Source organism: Phacochoerus africanus, chromosome 12, assembly GCF_016906955.1.
Source record: "Phacochoerus africanus isolate WHEZ1 chromosome 12, ROS_Pafr_v1, whole genome shotgun sequence".
Taxonomy (NCBI): Eukaryota; Metazoa; Chordata; class Mammalia; order Artiodactyla; family Suidae; genus Phacochoerus; species Phacochoerus africanus.
In genome coordinates this window covers 16,388,662-16,408,850 of record NC_062555.1, presented here as the reverse complement: position 1 = coordinate 16,408,850, position 20,189 = coordinate 16,388,662, and the positions used below count along the sequence as shown (strand labels likewise).

Genomic DNA, 20,189 nt, shown 5'->3' with positions numbered 1-20,189 from the left:
TCTGTGGGTTGGTGACCTTTTGTCCACTTTAGAGATCAGCAAACTGAGGTTAAATGAGGGAATGGAATTTGCACCCATTCTCACAACTCTCATGAGACAGAATCACAGTTGCAGCCTGACTCTGCCTGCTTCTAACCCCTCTCTTAACCTTTCTCTTACTGCTTCTACTTAACAATGGCTACTTCAAGGGTCAGTTACCATGTTGGAATGTCCCTAGGTGTAATAACAAATATGAGAGAACCGAATCTCCTCATGAAGTGACCGGTCTGGGCTTCTAGAGGTACCTGATGGAGCAGGATGGATGGAAGGAGAGTGTTGGAGGAGAGAACCGCTGTAGCTCTCCGCCTTCCATCCCCCACCCCCTCCCTGGCTTCCGATTACAGCCCCCGCGGGAATAACACCCCCCCCCCAGACCTCTCTCTACAAACCACCCCTGTGGGATTCTGATTCTACTGGTCCATTTTGCCGTAAGCGCCATCCCCAGAGGGAGTTCTTTCACTGCAGCACATGGATGTGCACAGCCGTTAATGAGAACTGATGCCCACATCGGTCAGCAGACTGGCGATTAACAGCCTGTTTGTGCAAATCCCTCAATGAGAGTTTCTCATCCAGTTACTATGTGTGCATTAGAATTTTCCCTTTGCTGTTCCACTCTGCTTCCAAACAGCTGATGGACAGAGTTGCCGCATGGCTTAAACATGCAGGATACACACAATTTTGCATGTGGGTGTCCCCCCAGGATTCGGTCCATTCTGTGTCTGTCTGTCTCAAATTCCCTCCTCCCCACCCCCATGGGTTTTTTTTCCCCCATTAGGGCAAATGGAAGGCCCACGCCACCTGTTAGGATTACATCATTGGCTCCCCAGAACACAGTTGCACCAAAGGCCTTAAACAAAGTAGTTCTTCTTGTATTGTTTGCACTCAAAGAGCTGATATCATGCCAACTGATGTCATTGCATGTCTTTGTGTAACTGCTATGGCAACTGGGCAGGTGGGGAGCCTCTCGCTGAAGTCACTGGGAAAGGAGGTGTAGAGACAGAATTTTAAAAAGCTGCATGCTGCTTTTTCTGTGTGTGTGGTTTTCTGGCCTGTTTTTTTTTTTTATTTTTTTTTAAACGAGTTGCTTTTAAGACAAATTATAGCTTGAGGACCCTAAATAAGAACAGAAAGAAGTACCCCCCCCCCAGCCCACCCCTGGCTGCCCCCTTAAAGACTTCTTTTGAGTTTGTTTTGTTGTTCTTTTCTCTCATCTTATATGGAAAAGTGTAACAACTGTCTTTTTCTTAAGAAAGAAAAAAAAGGCGGGGATTAGGTTCCCATCACAGAACTGGTGTGGAACTGAACTGTTTACTTGGATTTTATGAAGGCACACGGAGTCAATTTTAAAATAACTCTTTTAAGTCTCTTGTGGAGCTTGTGATGGTGGTGGTGGATAATTTCAAATTTTCATTTAGGTTTTAACTAATGAAGTTTTTCTGGTGTTTCTGTTTCCTCTATCTACTTGGAAAATGATCTCTTTAGGAGTTCCCATCGTGGCTCAGTGGTTAACGAATCTGACTAGCAACCATGAGGTTGAGGGTTTGATTCCTGGCATTGCTCAGTGGGTTAAGGATCTGGCGTTGCTGTGAGCTGTGGTGTAGGTTGCAGACGCGGCTCAGATCCCGAGTTGCTGTGGCTGTGGCTGTGGTGTAGGCTGGCGGCTACAGCTCTGATTGGACCCCTAGCCTGGGAACCTCCATATGCCGCGGGTGCAGCCCTAGAAAAGACAAAAAAAAATAATAATAAATAAATAAATAAATAAAATTACCTCAAATATATTTTTCATGATTTCATAGCAGAATAAGCTGAATATGTAAGCATAGAGTTTAATTCTAGAAATCACTCATAACGATCATAGCTCCTGTTTTTCTTTTCAAAAAGTGAAGATTTTGACACGTACAGATGATCATAACATTAACCCCTGCGAATGATTTTGAGTCATGGCCAGATCTTAATGAAAACAGGACTTGCCCAGGTGACAGGACTCATGTACAGCGGCTGTGAACAGCCCTGAGACTGGGTCTGGGTTACTGCCTAGAGAGCTTCCTGCTGTGGTTGCCAAAGGGGAGACTTGAAATGGAGGAGGACAGATGTCAGGTTCAGAACCTAGTGGACAGATAGACTTCCCGTGTTTATTTCCATACAACCATCTTCCGTTCACATTCTCTGTTTCCTCCCTTATCTCCTGAAACTATCCAGACAGAAGTAAGGCATTTATCAAGGTGGGTAAATATTCGGTTTTGGTGGCTTTTCTAAGAGATCTCCAACTTCCCCCTCCGTTCAGAGGGAAGGCCCCAGTGGACTTAGTTGATAAGAATGAGAGCCCATTTGGTAGATGATAATGTCGACTCAGATTTCATAACCCTTACATGTATATTGTACAACTTACCCTTTGCAATAATCCTTTGTTTTTACTCACAAGTGTATCCAACAAATATTAAAGATAAAAGTTCAAACAATAAACTATGATCCATAAATTTCCTACTTTAAACAAGTGTTAAACAAGTGTTTTTTGTTTTGATCTTCAAACAAAACATGTTTTGATCACACATATGGTGAATGTTTTTTAATTTTTTAATTTAATATTAAACAGTAACATTTTCTTTGCCCTCATACTCCCTTCACAAGTTTTAATGGCTACATAATAATTACACTGGGTGAAGAAGACAACGCTTCCCTTTAAAGAAATGGGGTTTTTTGTTTGTTTGTTTGTTTTTAACTTGGCCCTTTTAGAAAACAGGTACTGCTGAAGTGAGCATCTTTATGCATCTAGCTGAGTATCTTTGGTCAGAAGACTTAAGATACCTTCCCAGAACAGACACTACATCAGATGAGGGGGAGGTTGGCATACTTTTTTTTTCTTTTTAGGGCTGCACCCTCGGCATATGGACGGTCCCAGGCTAGAGGTCGAATCAGAGCTGCTGCCAGCGGGTTACACCACAGCCACAGCACCACCAGATCTGAGCCGCATCTGTCACCTACCCCACAGCTCATGGCAACACCAGATCCTTTAACCCACTGAGTGAGGCCAGGGATTGAACCTGCATCCTCATCAATACTAGCCAGATACGTTTCTGCTGCGCCACAACAGGAACTCCCTGGCATACGGTATATGTGTCTGCAGCCATTCCAGACTACCAGTCACACTAAGAGGTATATGCCATTGCCCTCATGTTCCAGGTGGGGAGATTGAGGCACACAGAGAGAAAGCAGCTTATCCAGACACAGGTAGGGTGCAACTGATCATAGCCAAGGTAATCTGCTTCTTCCAGGGTAACCATTCTGCTCTTGGGAGCCAGCTTGGCCTCCTTGGGAGCTTATGAAGGGTGCAAGACACACACCTGTACTGCCCAGATACTGGCAGAAATTCTTACCCCAAGAAGTCACCTGTGGCTTCCTGGGCTCCCAAAGTGTGAGATTCTGTAGAGGCCACTGAGCATATGGCTTTTGGGGGCAGATCGAATTTGCTGCTAATGAAACCACCTGAAGCTTTGTGGAACTCTTTTCAGGGCTTCTTGCCCCAGGGAGACCAGCACATTTTCTTTTCTGTGTGTGTGTGTGTGTGTGTGTGTGTTTTCCAATCCGTTCCCCTGCCAGCGACTGAACCCGCTCCAGAGCAGCGACCCAAAGCTGCTGCAGTGACAGCACCAGACCTCCTTAACCAGCTGTGCCACAGGAAAATGCCCCAGCGCATTTTCAAAGCATTGTTTTCCGTGATAACCTCTGCCTTTGTCTTGGAACTCCAAATCGACTTGCATTTTTGTTTCCGCTTCATTAAAAGAAAGAAAAAAAGGAATAAGCCGCCACACCCACTCATTCCTATGGGGAAAACAGCGTTTTCTGGCCGTTCTCAAGCTCTGAGGGTTAGTCCTTCTCACTTTCTGTGTTTTGGCCGCAGGTGGACTTAGCAGTTTTAAGCAGAACCATGAAAACCTCTGCGACAACTCCCTCCAGCTCCAGGAGTGCCGGGAGGTGGGGGGCGGCGCGTCCGCGGCCTCGACCCCGCTACCTCAGCCCGCGCCCAGCACCCCCGACATCGAGAACGCCGAGCTGACGCCCATCCTGCCCTTCCTGTTCCTCGGCAACGAGCAGGATGCTCAGGACCTGGACCTGATGCAGCGGCTGAACATCGGCTACGTCATCAACGTCACCACCCACCTGCCCCTCTACCACTACGAGAAAGGCCTCTTCAACTACAAGCGGCTGCCGGCCACCGACAGCAACAAGCAGAACCTGCGGCAGTACTTCGAAGAGGCCTTTGAGTTCATCGGTAACTATCTCCCACGGGGAGGTCGCATCTTGCGCCTCCCTTTCTCCCTCCGGCCTTGGCTTTGCTCTCAGGTCCGAGGTTTACGCCTGGGTGGCCATAAAAGCTGCCCGAGGCGTTTGGGGGCTCTGCCACCTGGTGCGGCCAAAGTAGCCTCCTAAGTCGTAGCTCCTGGAGGCTCCTGGAGCCCACGGGATGGTCACAAAAGAACGGTTCCCATTGGGCGGAGGGCCGCTCAACGAGAAACCCTCCTCCTCCCGGGGCTCTCGGTGAGAAAGCCGCAAGGGTCACAGCACTGACCGTCCTTTAATCGCAGCGCCCAAGAACTGGCAGAGAGTAAGAAACTGGCGGTCAGGGCAGGTGCGTGGGAACCCCGGGCACCGTGCAGGCCCTACAAGCGTCGGCCCTCCTCGGTATCCGTGGCTTCCGCCCATCGCAGGTGCGACTCGCCGATGCTGAGTTCTGAGGGTCCTTTGCCATGTTCACATGAGGGACTTGAGCATCTGCGAATTTCATCGCGGGGGTGGGGGTGGGGGGACACGGGGCGGGCGGTTGGAGTACGATGGCCCTTCCAAACTCACCCACATCTCCCTTACCGTGAGGTAAACTCATTTGCCACTGATACCGCCTCTTTACAGGAGGTGGCGGCGCGGGCAGCGTTTCTGAGGAAGGACCTGTTTCAGACACCTGGGCCGTGGTGACCAGGACCCTGTCTCTCCTCAGGGCAGAGCAGAGAAGAGGAGGGGAGGGCCGCTGGGGGTGGTTTTCCCTGCTGTTTGCTTTGTCTCAGTTCTTCATCGTTGGGTGGCAAAAGGGCACGAGGTCACCTGTTAATGAACTGGTATGAGACTTCCGTAGTTTACCCCAGACTCGCGCAAGCGGGAAAGACCAAATCGTGTAGTTCCCAAGGAGAGAAAATTCTAGCATCAGCAGGCTTTAATCTCCAGAAGGAAGAATGGCCAGGCTGGCCCTAACCCTAAACTTTAATGTTTGCTGCTTCTCTAGCTGCAAACTGTCACAAGGCTCAAAGTATCACTTGGCGAGCACCTGGCACCCAGCGGGTAGTTAACAATTGTTTGTTTTTTCAAGCAACTCCAACCTTTCTTCCCACAAAGGGATGACCCAGTGCTTTTCCTAAATATTGCAGCAGGTTGTTACTGGCCTCTCTCTCAGAAAGAAGGCAGGCGTGTTTGGTGTCTCTTTGTCTAAACAACAACAAAAACCTTGGATTTAACGGCCAGCAGGGAGGCTGGATTTGCCAGAGATTTGGCAGCTGTGGTCACCTTGCCTGCGTATCCCTGTGAATTGTGGCTTTAATACAGGACCATGGGATGGTCAGTCTGGGAGGAATTTCTTTTCTTTCTTTCTTTTTTTTTTCCATTTGTGGCCACCCCACAGCATATGGAGTTCCCGGGCCAGGGATCAGATCTGAGCCACAGTTGTGGCAACCTGGATCCTTAACCCAACTGTGCCGGGCCAGGGATCGAACCTGAGACCCAGTGTTCCCCAGATGCCGCTGATCCCATTGTGCCACAGTGGGAACTCCTGGGAGGAACTTCCGAGTGGTCACTGAGCTCGGAAAAGTAAGGTGACTTCTCCAAGGTTGTAGGAATCTTAGTGTCCCAGAAGGGACCAGAGCCTGGCACTCTCAACTTCAAACTCAGGAGCCTTTTTATAATACACTGAGGCAGTGTTTATAAGGCTCTTATTAGTTCCCAACAGGCAGAGCTTGTGGCTGCAAAGATGCTTGAGATTCTTTACTGCTGGTGTCTGAATCAAACCTTGAGCCTTGGGGAAGAAAAGTTTGTCACCAAGCAGAAGAGGAACTTCCTTGTTGATATATGATGTTGTGCCTGTAATTTTATCTGACTTAATTCCAGTTGGGGGAAGTTAGGAAATGGTTTTCCGTGTAATGAGTAGCATAGGATATGCTTGTTCTAAGAGGATTTCAGTCAAAGCACCCACATTCCTTATAGATTACTCAGGCTCACCTGGGTTTTTTTTTTTTTTTTTTTCTTTAAAGAAACAAAACAGAAAATAAATAGCATTTAACCTGAAAAGCAATTCAACATCGCCCCCTGCATAGGCACCGTTTTTATTTTCTTTGTTATATCATTAGATCAACTGAAATATTATACTCACTTGAAGGAAAACAATGCCTGTTTTATAACACAATAATATTCACAGAGTCCACTGTAAACTAAGCAGAGTCTAGGTTTAAGGTTTACCTCTGCCAGTTTCTTTATCCTGGAATGGGGTGGTGCTATTTCTTTGGTTCTGAGCCTGCTTAGTTGGTGTTGGTCCCATTAATCAGAAGGGAGGATTGAGGCTCTCGGCAGTTACAGGACTTACGCAAGGTGGAACCATGGCCAAAGCCAGCACTTGGGGGCTCTTTGCCACCCGGCTTTCCAGTCTTGGGACGAAGGCAGCTAAATACTGTGTGCTGAAAAGAAGAAATCGAAAACGAGAGATACTTTCCTAAAATACTGTTATCTAAAAGGAAGCTAAATCTTTGGATTTTTAAGATGAAAATTTGCACCATGTCTCTTTCGTTGGACTCCTGGTGGGTAGCCAGGAGTAGGAGTTTATGTTAGAACCTGGCTCTCCTATTCCTTCTGCTTCCCTAGTCTTCACCTCAGGGCTACTTTTTTCAAGGCTGCCTTCTAGTTTAGACATGTCATCAACAATCCATTCAGGCAGTGCCCACGAGCTGTTCCCCTGGGATTTTAAAATAGCTGAAAACCTTTAGAGTGTTGCCATATGCAGTTGCTCTGGATTCTGAGCCATCATTGGAACTCCTCCGTCTTCTGCATCATTGCCGTGTTGGAAGAGCATGCCTGGATGCAGAGGGGGTTGGATGGCTCAGATGGAGATGACGCCTTATGCCTGAGGACTATACGCCTTTAACTTTGCAACAGTAGGGCTTTCCAGTGAGAAGCTGAATGTAGTAACTTTCCAGTTGAGTTTTGTTCCTTTAACCTCCTTTAGGGTTTCACCAGGCAAACTCATCCATTTAATCTCAGTTCCTATAATCAGCCATCCTATAGTACAAAAAAAGAAATGTTTCTTTTTTCTCCTACGGGTGGGAATGACATTGTTAATAACACTGGCTTTGATGAGTCTCACCGCATGGCTGTGGGAACCAACATCCTTAATCAGAGGGGATTCCTAAGCAGGAGCTTGCTTCACCCTGAAGCTGACTGTGCCATGGCTCCGTCCTCAGCTGGCCACCATCACCTAGGAAGTCGACTGTAAATGACTCCTTGACCTAGTTTTTTCTTTAGACGCAGAAATGTAGCTTCTTATTCATGCTACTGTTGCTTTCAGCCAGTTCTGAAGGTAGTGACATAAACACACACAGTTAACTAGTGACCTGTACTGCCTTCCAAAGCCATTTTAACGTGTTCTCTCTCTGCGGAAGTGGCATTGTCCAGTCTGGATAAAAGCTAACCTCTCTCCCTCCATCTCTCTTCTCCCCTTCACCTGTTCCTCTCCTTCATTCCAGAGGAAGCTCACCAGTGTGGGAAGGGGCTTCTCATCCACTGCCAGGCGGGGGTGTCCCGCTCGGCCACCATCGTCATCGCTTACTTGATGAAACACACGCGGATGACCATGACTGATGCTTATAAATTTGTCAAAGGCAAACGGCCAATTATTTCCCCGAACCTGAACTTCATGGGGCAGTTGCTGGAGTTTGAAGAAGACCTAAACAACGGCGTGACACCGCGGATCCTGACACCAAAGCTGATGGGCGTGGAGACGGTTGTGTGACAATTGTCTGGCTGGACAGGATGACAGTTCTCCGCTAGGAGACGGAGAGGATGGATGCTTTCTTTTCTTTTTTTCTTTTTTTTTAGCTGGGGGTAAAGTTTGTGAATGGAAACAAACTCATCTAAAAACTTGTTATTTTTAACCCGTGTGAGAAGAATTTAACTTTTGACGCCATTGAGATTTACTTCCTGCGAACCGACAGAGCAGGGAGGCTGAAGAAGTAATTTTTTAAGCCAACAATAAAAATGTCATAAAACTTGTTTCTTCCCCTTTTCCTTTTAAGCAATTTGTAGAGTTTACAATTAACTAGTCTGTGCAGGTTCATAGACCGAAGATGCTACACTTTAAGCCAATTAAAAAGAACCAAAAGTAAGTAGAAAAGATGCTGAATCATGAAGGTCCAGGATCCGCCTGGGCTGTCCTTAGAGAAAGCAAGAACCCAACCAAACCAAGCCCTGTCGTGCTCACTGGTGCAAAGAGAAGCCCAGGGCAGCTGAAGTGGTCTAGGAACCCTTCACATTCTTTCAAGTGTCAAAGGATACTGTTGATTTTGTGTGTTTCATACTTTGGATTACTTTTCACCCTTTCTGGGTTTAAGAGATTTTTTTTTTTTTTTGGAAATGGCAAGGACCCGACCATTATAGCATATGCCTTCACTGGCTTCTTGTGCAATAATATGGTGTTTTGAGTGTGCAAATGAGTTAGAGTTGGCAGCTGAACAATAGATAAATAGTGCAAAATTGCCAGCTTGGAGATAGAAATGAGTTAAACAAAACCAATTACTTTCTTTCCCATCTTTTTCCTTTGATTTTTTTTCCCTCTGATTTAATTCTGGTTACTGTGCCATAAACCTTGTTACATATGTATATCAGAATGTAAAAAAAAAAAAAAAGAAAAATTTATTTAAAAATATTTTTCGCAAAAAAAACTTGGTGTGTTTCTGTTGATTGTGTAAAAATTTATTTTCATTATATAAATGAAACTCATTTGGAGATGTGTCTTTTTTCCTCAACTTAGGCTGAAGCATCCTTTACCTCTTGTAACTTGTACGTGTAACATAATTGGAAATAAACACACATTTTGATGCAGGGACAGAGAAAGAGGGAGGGGAAATGGTCTCTGGCTTCAGTGTGAAGAGGAGAGAATGAGTGAGGACATTAAAAAGAGCTCCGTTCTGTCCAGTCGTGATCCCTGCTGCTGTGACAGCTCCACCACCCACTTCTGCCCCGTGATGCCTCTTGCAAAGGCGAAGCCTCAGGTAATCGCCTTAAAGGCTTGAGAAGGTTCTACACCAGCCTTTGAGCCTTGGTGATCAGGTCACTGCCAGATTGGTTAGAATTCTGTGATCTCCTCAGTGGCTATTTGATGTATACTTGTGACAACCTGCTATTTAGGTGTCTTGCCACGCCCTCCCCCCTCATTGTCACTAGCTCGCTTGCATCTTTGGTGACATTACCCAAGCGGTGTGCACTGCAGCATAGGGCTCTTTCCTTCTGGTTTTGCCAGCACTCCGAATTCAGCTTCGTAAACGCGATTTCCCCATCACTCGGCTCATGTGCAGCAAGTATCCCCAGTTCCCAGTCCACAGAGAAGAAAGGGTGCAGCTGGGGGAGAGCATGATTCAGATGTTTCCTAGGTTTTATGAGAATAGGTGCCTGCAGGGAACTGGCCAGGGGAAGTTCCACAGCAAACAGACATTTGCCTGGGGTGAGTAGGCGAGTCGAAGGAATCTAGCTTTCTAATTCTGCGTGTCTACACTGGCATGTGATAGTCCAGTGAAGCTTTGCGGACAAGTTTACGAAATATTGTTGATATGTATTGTTTTAGAAAATAGCTTTTCTACTAAAGCAATTTATGTTTTCTTTTATTAGAAGTGGGGGCACTTTATTAGGAATTAACTGAGAGCTGTTTTGAATTACTTGGATTTACTACAAAGCGTTAATACGGGGAAAAGTAAATCTCTCTTATGGCGCTTTGTACTCCTCAGACAAGTAATTTTCTTGGTGCTGGAAGATATGTAAGGAATGGGGTTGATATGCAATTAGCTGTTTAAAATACATAATGATATAGGTAATAGGTATTTTTCTTTATTCTGAGTCACAGCGTTAACGTTCTCATCATTTGTTTGATTCCCTTTCTTTCTCTTTTCCCTTTTTCTTTGAACAAAACAAAGCAAGGGATCGTTATGGTTTCTCTCCTTAGCTGCATGGACATAATTTATGTTTGTTGAACTTTTTGATTTTGAGAACAAGACTGTCCTGGGGCAGATAGGAATCCTGCCAACCAGCATACCAGGAATTCTGAGAGAGATTCAGGTCGAGTTTGCTCATCTGTTTTGAGTTCCTTAGCCTCTGTTTCTTCACGAGGAATGTTAACCACTTCATGAAAGTAACACGGAGTAACCAAGCCATTGCTCTAGAAACAAGACTCCCTGGCTTTAGTTACCAAAGCAAACTTGGGTCGTCTCACGCTTGGGCAGTAAGGGGGCTCCTACCGACGCTGGGCTGCGGTTGAGAAAAGCATAGTGTGCATTGCACACGCCGCCGAGCAAGGAGTCCGGGGCAGCTGGTGCTCCAAATACCCTCCTCCGGGGTGGGTTTCCGCCAGGCACTGACATCCGGCTGAGAGAGGGGCACTCAGGATATGCGATCAGCTCGCACATGATCCTCTGATTGCGTCAGTGTCTTGGGGTTAACACTGTCCGTCCTTATGCGCCAGCAGGTCTGGGGTTTGTGGTTATGATCGTCTAATAGTTCATTTCTTCCACTTGGTGGGGGTTTTAGCATCTGTCCGACAACTCTGGACACGGGCATCAGATTCTACTATTGAGGCAGTTCAGAGAGGAGCTAAAGCAGAGGATACGGGGGAGAGGTCTATCCCATGAAGGCGCCGTAGGGTCCTGCGCCGTAGGGTCCTGCTCAGGTACAGCGTCTGGGCCTCACTTGGTACCTGGGAACTTTGGCGCCGAGCTGCCAAATTCAGTGTTGTCTTCCTGAGAAGGAGGTCTCGGGCCGACTCAGGCGCGTAGCATTCTGAGTCCAGCAAGAGTCATTTCATGCTGGATGCACTTACCTCTTTGAAAGAGTGCATCCGTAAACATCTAATTTTTTTAAAAGATAAGGAGCATTATCCCTTTCCACTAAACTGAACAGCAGCTTCCGCTCCTCTATAATCATTTATTTCCACAGTTAATACACTTCCAACCAGTGGGTATTAACCAAGACAGAGTGCGCACTTCATGGAAGATCTTGGGCCGGCAACTTTTGGAGAGAGACCTGGGAGGCGGGTGTGGGTCAGAGAAGCAGACAGATGGGGGGTGTGACAAGGGGAGAATCGAGAGAAGAAACACAAACCAACAACCACACGCTGATGGGAAGTGAGGAAAGACACGACTATCCCGACCAGCCCCTTTTCAAGGCACAGGTTTCAAGCTACTGTACAGACAACGACTGTTAGTAAATGAGTTCAGGTTCAACACCGTCATCATCCCCGTTTTACAGGTGTTAACTGAAGCGTGCATGCGTGCACACGCGCGCACATGCAGAGGCAGTGACCAAGGTGCTGTGAGCTGTGAGTCAGGCGGCTCCCACAGAGCGTCACCTGGCCACTCTCTTCTCTGGAAAAGAAACACTTCAACTTGGAAGAGAGGGGACGCGTGAGCCACACTGGGCTCTGGTATTGCCACACCCCGCTCCTCCCCAACACACACGGGAAACCAGCGAGATGGGTGAGCCTGGATACGCTTTCAACGGGAAAAGAAGCCCTGAGAGCAGCCAGTTGGGGAGTCTCCAGAAACTCTGAATGGCTGGGGCGCAGGAGGCAGAAACAGTGTGGGGAGGAGCTTTGGCTAACAGAGTCACTGCAGAGTCCCTCTGCTGCCCTGGGCCACCCCCCAGAGCCACTGTCCAGATGTGCCAGGCAAGTGCACCTGCCAATCACCCCCCCCCACTTCTCCCAGGAAAATCTCTGCATTATAAATCCAGAAGAATGTCGCTAGAAGACTGATTTCAAGGTCATTCTGTAGGCAGCTTTGTAGCATCTGACTCTCAGGCCCAAAACACAATTAAAGTGTGTTTTTCGTTTTGTTTTTGTTTGTCTTTTTAGGGCCTCTTCTGTGGCATATGGAAGTTCCCAGGCTAGGGGTCAAATCAGAGCTGCAGTTGCCAGCCTACAGCACTGTCACAGCAACCCCAGATCCGAGCTGCATTTGCAACCTATGCCGCAGCCTGCTGCAATCCTGGATCCTCTAACCCACTGAGCGAGGCCAGGGATCGAACCCACATAGTTGGACCTAGAGATTATAACACTAAGCAAATCAGACAAAGACAAATATCATATGATATCACTTATATGTAGAACCCGCTTTAAAACTTGATACAAATAAACTTATTTACAAAACATAAACAGACTCACAGACTTAAACAATTTATGGTTACCACAGGGGATGGTGGATAGGATAAACTAGGAGTTGGCATTAACATATACATACTACTGTTATAAAATCAATAATCAACAAGGTCCTACTGTAGAGCACAGGAGACTCTACTCAATATTCTATAATAATATGGGAAAAGAATCTGAAAAAGAATAGTTATATGTATAACTGAATTACTTTCCTGTATACCTGAAACTCACACAGCATTGTAAATCAATCATACTCCAATAGAAAATAAAATTTAAATTTAAAAAAGCTACAAAAAAAAAAAGAAAATGATGTTTTCTGCCTAGAAGATACCACTATCACTCCCACAATTGAAAAGATACCAATCTTCTCTCCAAATAAGAGCGGATAAGCTCACGTGTTACTTTATCCATTTGTGGGTGTTATTTCTTCCCCTTTTACGTGCGAGCTGCTCTCCCTTTGATATCTTTCATTTAAATACTGAGATACAAGGATGTTATAGATTGAATTGTGTTTGCCAAAAGGGTGTTTCTGAAGTTTAAACCCCAGACCTTGTAAATGAGATCTTTTGGAAACAGCACGGTTGCCGATGTAACCGAGTTTTTAAAAGGTCATATTGGATTCGGATGGGAGCTAAGACAAGTACGGGTGTAACGGGACTGATCTGTTTTATAAAGAGCAAAATTTGGACCCGTACAGAGAAACCGACGCCGTGTAACCAGGGAGGTGGAAGTTGGAGTGATTCATCTAAGAGCCGGGGGACACCAAAGACTGTGAGTGTCACCCCAAGCAAGGAGAGAGGAGAATCAGATGCTCTTTCAGAGCCTCTGAAAGAATGAACCCTGAGGACACCTTGATTTGGGGCCTCTGGCCTGCAGACCATAACAGAATAAACTTCGTTTTTGCTTTTTGCTTTTTGCAGGCCGCAGGTGCAGCATATAGAAGTTCCTAAGCTAGGGGTTGAACTGGAGCTACAGCTGCCAGCCTACACCAGAGCCACAGCCACGCGGGATCCGAGCCATGTCTGTGACCTACGCCACAGCCACAGCAACGCTCAATTGTCAAGCCACCGAGCAAGGCCAGGGGTCAAACCTGCATCCTCTTGGATGCTAATTAGGTTCATTTCTGCTGAGCCACAACAAGAACTCCCTCTATTTTTTTTTTTTTCTTTCTTTCCTTTTAGGGCTACACCCGCGGCATGTGGCAGTTCCAGGTTAGGGGTCGAATCAGAGCTGCAGCTGCTGGCCTATGTCACAGCCACAGCAACGTGGGATGGGAGCCACACAGGCGACCTACACCACAGCTTGTGGCAACGCCGGATCCTTAACGCACTGAGCGAGGCCAGGGATTGAACCCGCATCCTCGTGGATCCTAGTCGGGTTCATTGACCGCTGAGCCATGAAGGGAACTCCTCCCTTTTTTTCCCCCTCTGTTTTGTTTTAAGTCTAGTTTTTGGAATTTTGTTATGGCAGCCCAAGGAAATTAATGCAAAGAATAACCACCTTGACCACTTCTTATACTAGATGGCAGATCGAGGAGAAAAAAGAATCCGTTAATATGTAGCAAAACGTATTCGAAGTCAGAATGTTTATAAATCTTGCTTTCCTAATTTCTACAAATGACCACACGGTCCTAGTTGATGTTGCTAAGTTCCTGCTTTTGCTGTACCCACTGTCCTCAGCAAGCATCTCCACTGGTGGTGGTGCCTTGCCTCTTAGGGTGGCCTAAATCTTCATTTTTGAAGAAGCTGAGCCTTTGGAAGTTCTGTCTGCATTGGGTCCCTTTGTTATGGGCCATGAGAGTCTAAAAGGTGCCCTGTGTTTAGACATAGTTCTTCCTATACCCATTGTCCTGTTGTAACCCAGCTTCCCCATGGTAGTCACGTCACCCCAACAATACCGTAATCCTGTTCTTTGCCTGTTGTTTCTTTAGTGTGAGGACCCAAAAGTAGACAGCAGAAAGTGTCAACTTCCCATTTAATGGGGCCATTGCTGGATCACCTAGCTGAAGTGTCCATCCCCGGGGAACTAAGCCTTCTAGACCAGCAGAACCCCAAACCGTAGAGTACGTAGAACAAATTTTGCAAGTAGAACACCTGGAGTAACAGTGAGGAGTGTTTTCATTTCTAGCTCTTGATTTCTGGATCTGTGAACCTGGGATAAGGAGAAACAGCGATATATTTAGTTGACCATGTAGAGACTTTGATGTAGCTTGCAGGACATTACCTTAGCCCTAAAAAGTTTCCATTCATCTAGCTCAGTAACTGAACTGTCCAAAGAACTACTTGTTTCAGATGGATGGATAACACGGTAAGTCTAGTAAATTCCATGAGTGTGAGCCTGTTTCTACACTTCATTTGCTGCAAAATAAGTTCCTCGGGCAGAAGCAAAGCATTGTGGAATACCATGATGGTGAATAAGACATAAGAAGTCTGCAAGTCCACAGATACTAATTTTAGCAAAAGCATTACAAACAAGGGAAGAAAATCCAAGTGAAGAGTGCATTTCTATGGAGTGAGGATGCAATACTGGCTCTTCCACAATAGAAGAGATCCAACATAATTAACCTGCCATCCAATGGCTGGTGAATACCCAGGAAACATTCTACTCCAGGGCCTTGGTGTTAATCTCCGGTCCAGGTGGGCTGGATGCTCAGCGGTGGCTGTAGCCAGATTAGCTGTGGTGACCGGTAGTTCACGTTGCTGAGCCCAGGCACAACCTCCACCTCTGCCACTGTGGCTGTTTTGTTCATGAGACCATGGTTCAAGGGCCGGAGTGACTGCAGAAAGAGACTAGACAGAGATGCACAGAATGTGCCATCTTCAGCGTTACTAAGATCCTTCTATGCTGCAGCCAAGTTTGTTGAACATTCGTGTGGTACATTCTGTGCCCTTCAGGCAGTTCTAATCATTTTCCTTTCCCCTAGGCTTTACTGTCACCAATTTTCCAATCATTTTTTCTTCTAAGTCCCTGATCAGGCATCTAAACCATGAGAGACCTGCCGCCCATGAAGTCATGGAGGTTTATATCTTTAGCTATCTCTCAGACAACATGAATAACCAGGTGTACTGCTGGAAGTTCTGCCCACTGGAAAATTTTTCCTACACCGCTATCATCCTTGTGGAGCTGCAGTGATGTAGCCATTTATTTTAGAATGATACAGCTGATCATGCAAAGCTCCATAATCAAGGTCAACTATTTTTCTTTCAGTCCACTGATCGTAGGGAACTTCCCACAAAGCCATACGTTCAAGTTCAAGGAAGTCTTGCAGCAGGATTAGAGACCATGAGCATTTGGGTCACTTGTATAGTTAACTTATTTGTATCTGATTTCACATATTCCAGTTGCACTTGAAAATGAAATAATATTATTCATGCCCAACTTAGAGGCTTGGTAGGTCAACTACATGCAGTTTTTCATGAACAATTCAGATTTCATTACAACTTGATGATCCATTATTAAGCTTCCAAATTGCTATTTAGGGAAAAAAAAAAGTTTTTCTGAAGAATCTGTCATTGTTTTGTTTCCAAATCCTAAATGTCTGCTCTGTGATTCATCTATTGGGTGAATGGCTTCATATAGGATCCTTGTCTAATACAGACCCTTCTAGTACCATGGACTATACTGGATTTAGATGTCAGAGCAGCTTTATGACAGATTTGAACTCTTGTAGAAATTTCTCTTGTTCTGCAGCTAATTTTCAGCACTCAGTTCTGATGTGTGGTGTTTTCCCCCACACATCAAGCAATTATTGGACACCAGCTGGGTGTTCTACAAGTCAAGTCAATTCTGACACTGTCTACCTAGAGACAGCACCATGTCCCAGGTTAAGGGCTTGGTCCTATAGAACTTCACTCCGCCCACTCAAGATACCAACCTCAACTCCAGATTAAACCTGTGTTGCTGACGGAGCAGCTATAGATCGTGAATTCAATGTTCCCCTCCTTGGGCTTGACTAATTTGCTGGAGTGGTTCATAAGGACTCAGAGGAACATTTTACCTACCAGGTTATCAATTTATTATAAAAGATTATTCCTATTTTTTAATATAAAGATAAAAGATTATTAAATACCCCAGGAACTTAGCCAGATGAAAGAAATACATAGGGCAAGATCTGGGGAAAGGGCACAGAGCTTCCACGCTTGCTCAGAGCACATCTTTGTCCCCAAATCTCCACGTGTTCACCAGCCCAGAATCTCTTCAAATCATGTCCTTTTGGGTTTTTATAGAAGTTTCAATATGTAGGCATATTTGACTAAACCTTTGGTGATGAGCTATGGACCCCAATCTCCAGCCTCTTTCCCCTCTCCAGAGGTCCATGGTAGGGCTAAAAGTTCCAACCATTTAATTACACTGGTTGGTTTTCCTGACAAACAACCCCCATCCTTAGGTGGTTTCCAAAAGTTATTAACATAATAAAATACACCTTTCTCACTCTCATCCGCGGGAAATTCCAAGGGATTTAGGGGCTGGGTGTCAGAAGTGAGAACAAAGACCAAACACACATTTCTTATTGTAAATCACAACACAGCAGGATCCTGCTTAAACTAATAGCTTTTCATGTTGCTTGGTAAATAGATGGGACTAACACATCCAATGAGGTAAATGTTTGCTCCAAAATCCAATGAGGCCTGTTAGACACTGTGCCTCTTTCTTAGTAGTAGGGAGGATCAGATATAGCAAATTATCCTTTGCCTTGAAGAGATTTCCCTAAAAGCCAGTTGTCTTTGGTGTCACAATAAAGTTGAAATCTTTATCAGGAGGCTACTGAGCCCTGTACAAACATATCTGATTATACAATCTCTTTAAGGCATGTTTAAATTGTAATTATTTCCCTCTGAATCATTTTATGAGTGAATAAATCTGAAGTTCAAAAGAGGAAGTAAGCACTTAGGTCAACTTTTTATTTTTTCTTACCACTGTTTTCATCTTAGTGGAGAAGTATATTTTCTCTTTAGGACAAATAGCAACTGAAATATCCTAGAAACACAGCCACTATATTTTAAAACACTATATTCTATTCTTAAGGATTCCTCTTGTATAGTAAAAAACAAGCAAGCAAACAAACAAAAAACCTTAGATCTAAGGTCTTGCCACCAAAGGGCTGAGGACCCAGCTCCACCCACCTACCAGTGCACAGGCACCAGCTCCAGGATCCCTTGGACCCCTCCATCCTGCCCTCCAGAAAGCCTTCTCTGGCCTCTGGACCAGCCTCACCCACCAGGGGGCAGACACCAGACACAAGAAAACCACAATCCCATGGCCAGCTTAACCAACCTGCCCAACAGCAGGCCAGATCCTGCCCTGAGTTCACCGGGCCCTGGCCTTGCCCATTAGCAGAAACACAAGCTTCAGGATAACCCTGACATTGCATATAACTATGTCAAAAACCAGCACCCCCCACCCCACCCCTTTACACCTCCCTCACCAAGTGATGTGACATTAGCTCTGAGATTCCTGGGCTCCGCAGCTAATGTCTGGGAAACAGCTCTGCCTGACAGTAGTCTTGCATTAACCTCAGGACTTGGCTTCACCCACAAGTGAATGTGCAACAGCCCTGGAGCCTTCAGAAGCCTGACTCTGCCCACAAATGAGCTGGAATAAGCCCCAGGACTCCCTGGGGTTCTGCAGTCAGATGCTTTGTGACCTGGTCCCATCAATTGGCAGCCAGAAGTTTCTGCACCAAGCCAGGGTTTTCTGGACACCAAAAAGAGTGGGGGCCAACCAAGCCTATCACAGTCAGCCACCATGACAGAAATAGCTATACAGCCCTCACGGGGAGAAGCCCTAGAGCTCACTGCTCAGGTGACGGGAGGGAAGTATGCTGCTGGGAGCACAGCAAGTCTTCCACAAAATGCTACTAGTCCACGGTCGAGACATGTAACTAACCTATCAGATGTGCAAAAATAAAAACAGGAACTTAGGCAAAATGAGGCAACAGAGGAACATGTTCCAGCCAAAGAACAAAATAAAACCCCAGAAGAAGAACTAAGTGAAGTGGAGACAGCCAGTCTACACACGACAGAGTTCAGGGTAGTGGGTGTAAAGTGGGTCAAAAACCCTCAGAGAGAAGGGACACGCAGAGTAAGGAATCAGAAGTTTTTAACAGAACACTAGAAAAAAATCAGAGATGAAGAATACAATAACGTAAATTTAAAAATAGCTAGAAAGACTCAACAATAGACTAAATGATATAGAAGAATGGATCAGCAAGCTAGAAGACAGAGTAGTGGAAATCTGTAACACTGAACAGAAATGAGGACAGTTTGAGAGACCCAAGAATTACATCAAGAACACAAATATTCACACTATAGGGGGATCCCAGAAGAGAGAACAGGGCAGAGAACATATTTGAAAACATAATAGCTGAAAACTTACCTAACCTGGGAAAAGAAACAGCCATCCAAGTCCAGGAGGAACGGAGAGTCTCACACAGAATTAACCCGAAGAGGAACACACTGAGACACATTGTAATTAAAATGACAAAAGTAAAGATAAAGAAAGGATATTAGCAGCAAGGGAAAAACAAAAAATATAATTCAAGGAAACACATACAACCATCAGCTGATTTTTCAATTGAAGGTTAAAAGGTAGTGACACAATATAATTAAAGTGGAGAAAGGGGGAGACCTACAACCAAGAATACCCTACCTAGTGAGGTTCTTGTTGAGGTTTGATGGAGAGATCAAAAGTTTTACAAACAAGCAAATCTAAAAGGGTTTAGCACCACCAAACCAACTTTACAAGAAATAGACAAGGTCTTAGAAATATACACTCTTCCAAGACTGAACCAGGAAGAAACACAAATTATGAACAGAGTAATTACCAGGAATGAAATTGAATCAGTCATTTAAAAGGACTCAACAAACAAAAGTCCAGGACCCACTGTCATCTCTAGGGAATAGATCTGTGGTTGCCAAGGGGGATGGGGAGGAAGTGGGATGGATGAGGAGTTTGCGGTTAGCCGAGGCAAACTATTACATTTAGAATGGAAAAGCAATGAGGTCCTACTGTCTAGCACAGGAAACTATATCTAGTCTCTTGGGATAGACCATGATGGAAGATAATATAAGAAAGGAAATGTAGGTATAGGTATGACTGGGTCACTGTTGTACAGCTGAAATTGGCACAACATTGTAAATCAACTAGACTAATAAAAATTTAAAAAAATAGTTGTCATCTCACAAAATTTCAGAATATTCCCAAATCAGCTTTTATGAGATAAGCTTCACCAAGCTTCACCAAGATAATGCCCCTAAAAATTCCCTGGTCAGAAAGGTGCAAGGAAGAAAAAAATCATTCATTTCACAACACGAAGCTTTTGTCCTTTGTCTGTGGCAGAAGGTGGTAACGCTTTCAGAGCTTGGGGTTCAAAAACTACCACGTGGGCCTGACGTCCGTCTGTCTGTCTCTCTCTCTCCCCCTTCTTCTGCCCCTTCTCCCCCCACCTCCCTCGCTCCCCAGACCTTCTCGGAGCCCCTGTACACACGTCAGGATCTGTGAGAGATACAGTAATTTGGAAGTCAAGTTGCCCTCAGGTTCCAATCCATTCATTCAACCAGAAATTTTTTTTTTTATATGTCCAACTGCTTCTGCACTGAGAGGCAAAGGAGAAAGAGCTAAACAGAAGAGAGGAGAACGATGAGTAAAATGCGTGGAGCGTCTCCTGGCTCTAGACACTGTTAGCTGGTGTATTTATATGTACATACCC

At 45.4% G+C, this 20,189-nt stretch overlaps 1 protein-coding gene across 1 annotated transcript in view; it reads left to right on the top strand.

Annotated features, from left to right (window-relative positions):
• Positions 1-9,069, top strand: part of DUSP10 (dual specificity phosphatase 10) — a 38,562-nt gene extending 29,493 nt beyond the window's left edge. The window contains exons 3-4 of the mRNA XM_047754683.1: positions 3,938-4,309; positions 7,812-9,069. Coding sequence (XP_047610639.1) covers positions 3,938-4,309; positions 7,812-8,077 — 638 coding nt within the window. The 3' untranslated portion in view covers positions 8,078-9,069. The remainder of the gene's footprint in view (positions 1-3,937; positions 4,310-7,811) is intronic.
• Positions 9,070-20,189: the final 11,120 nt, after the last annotated feature.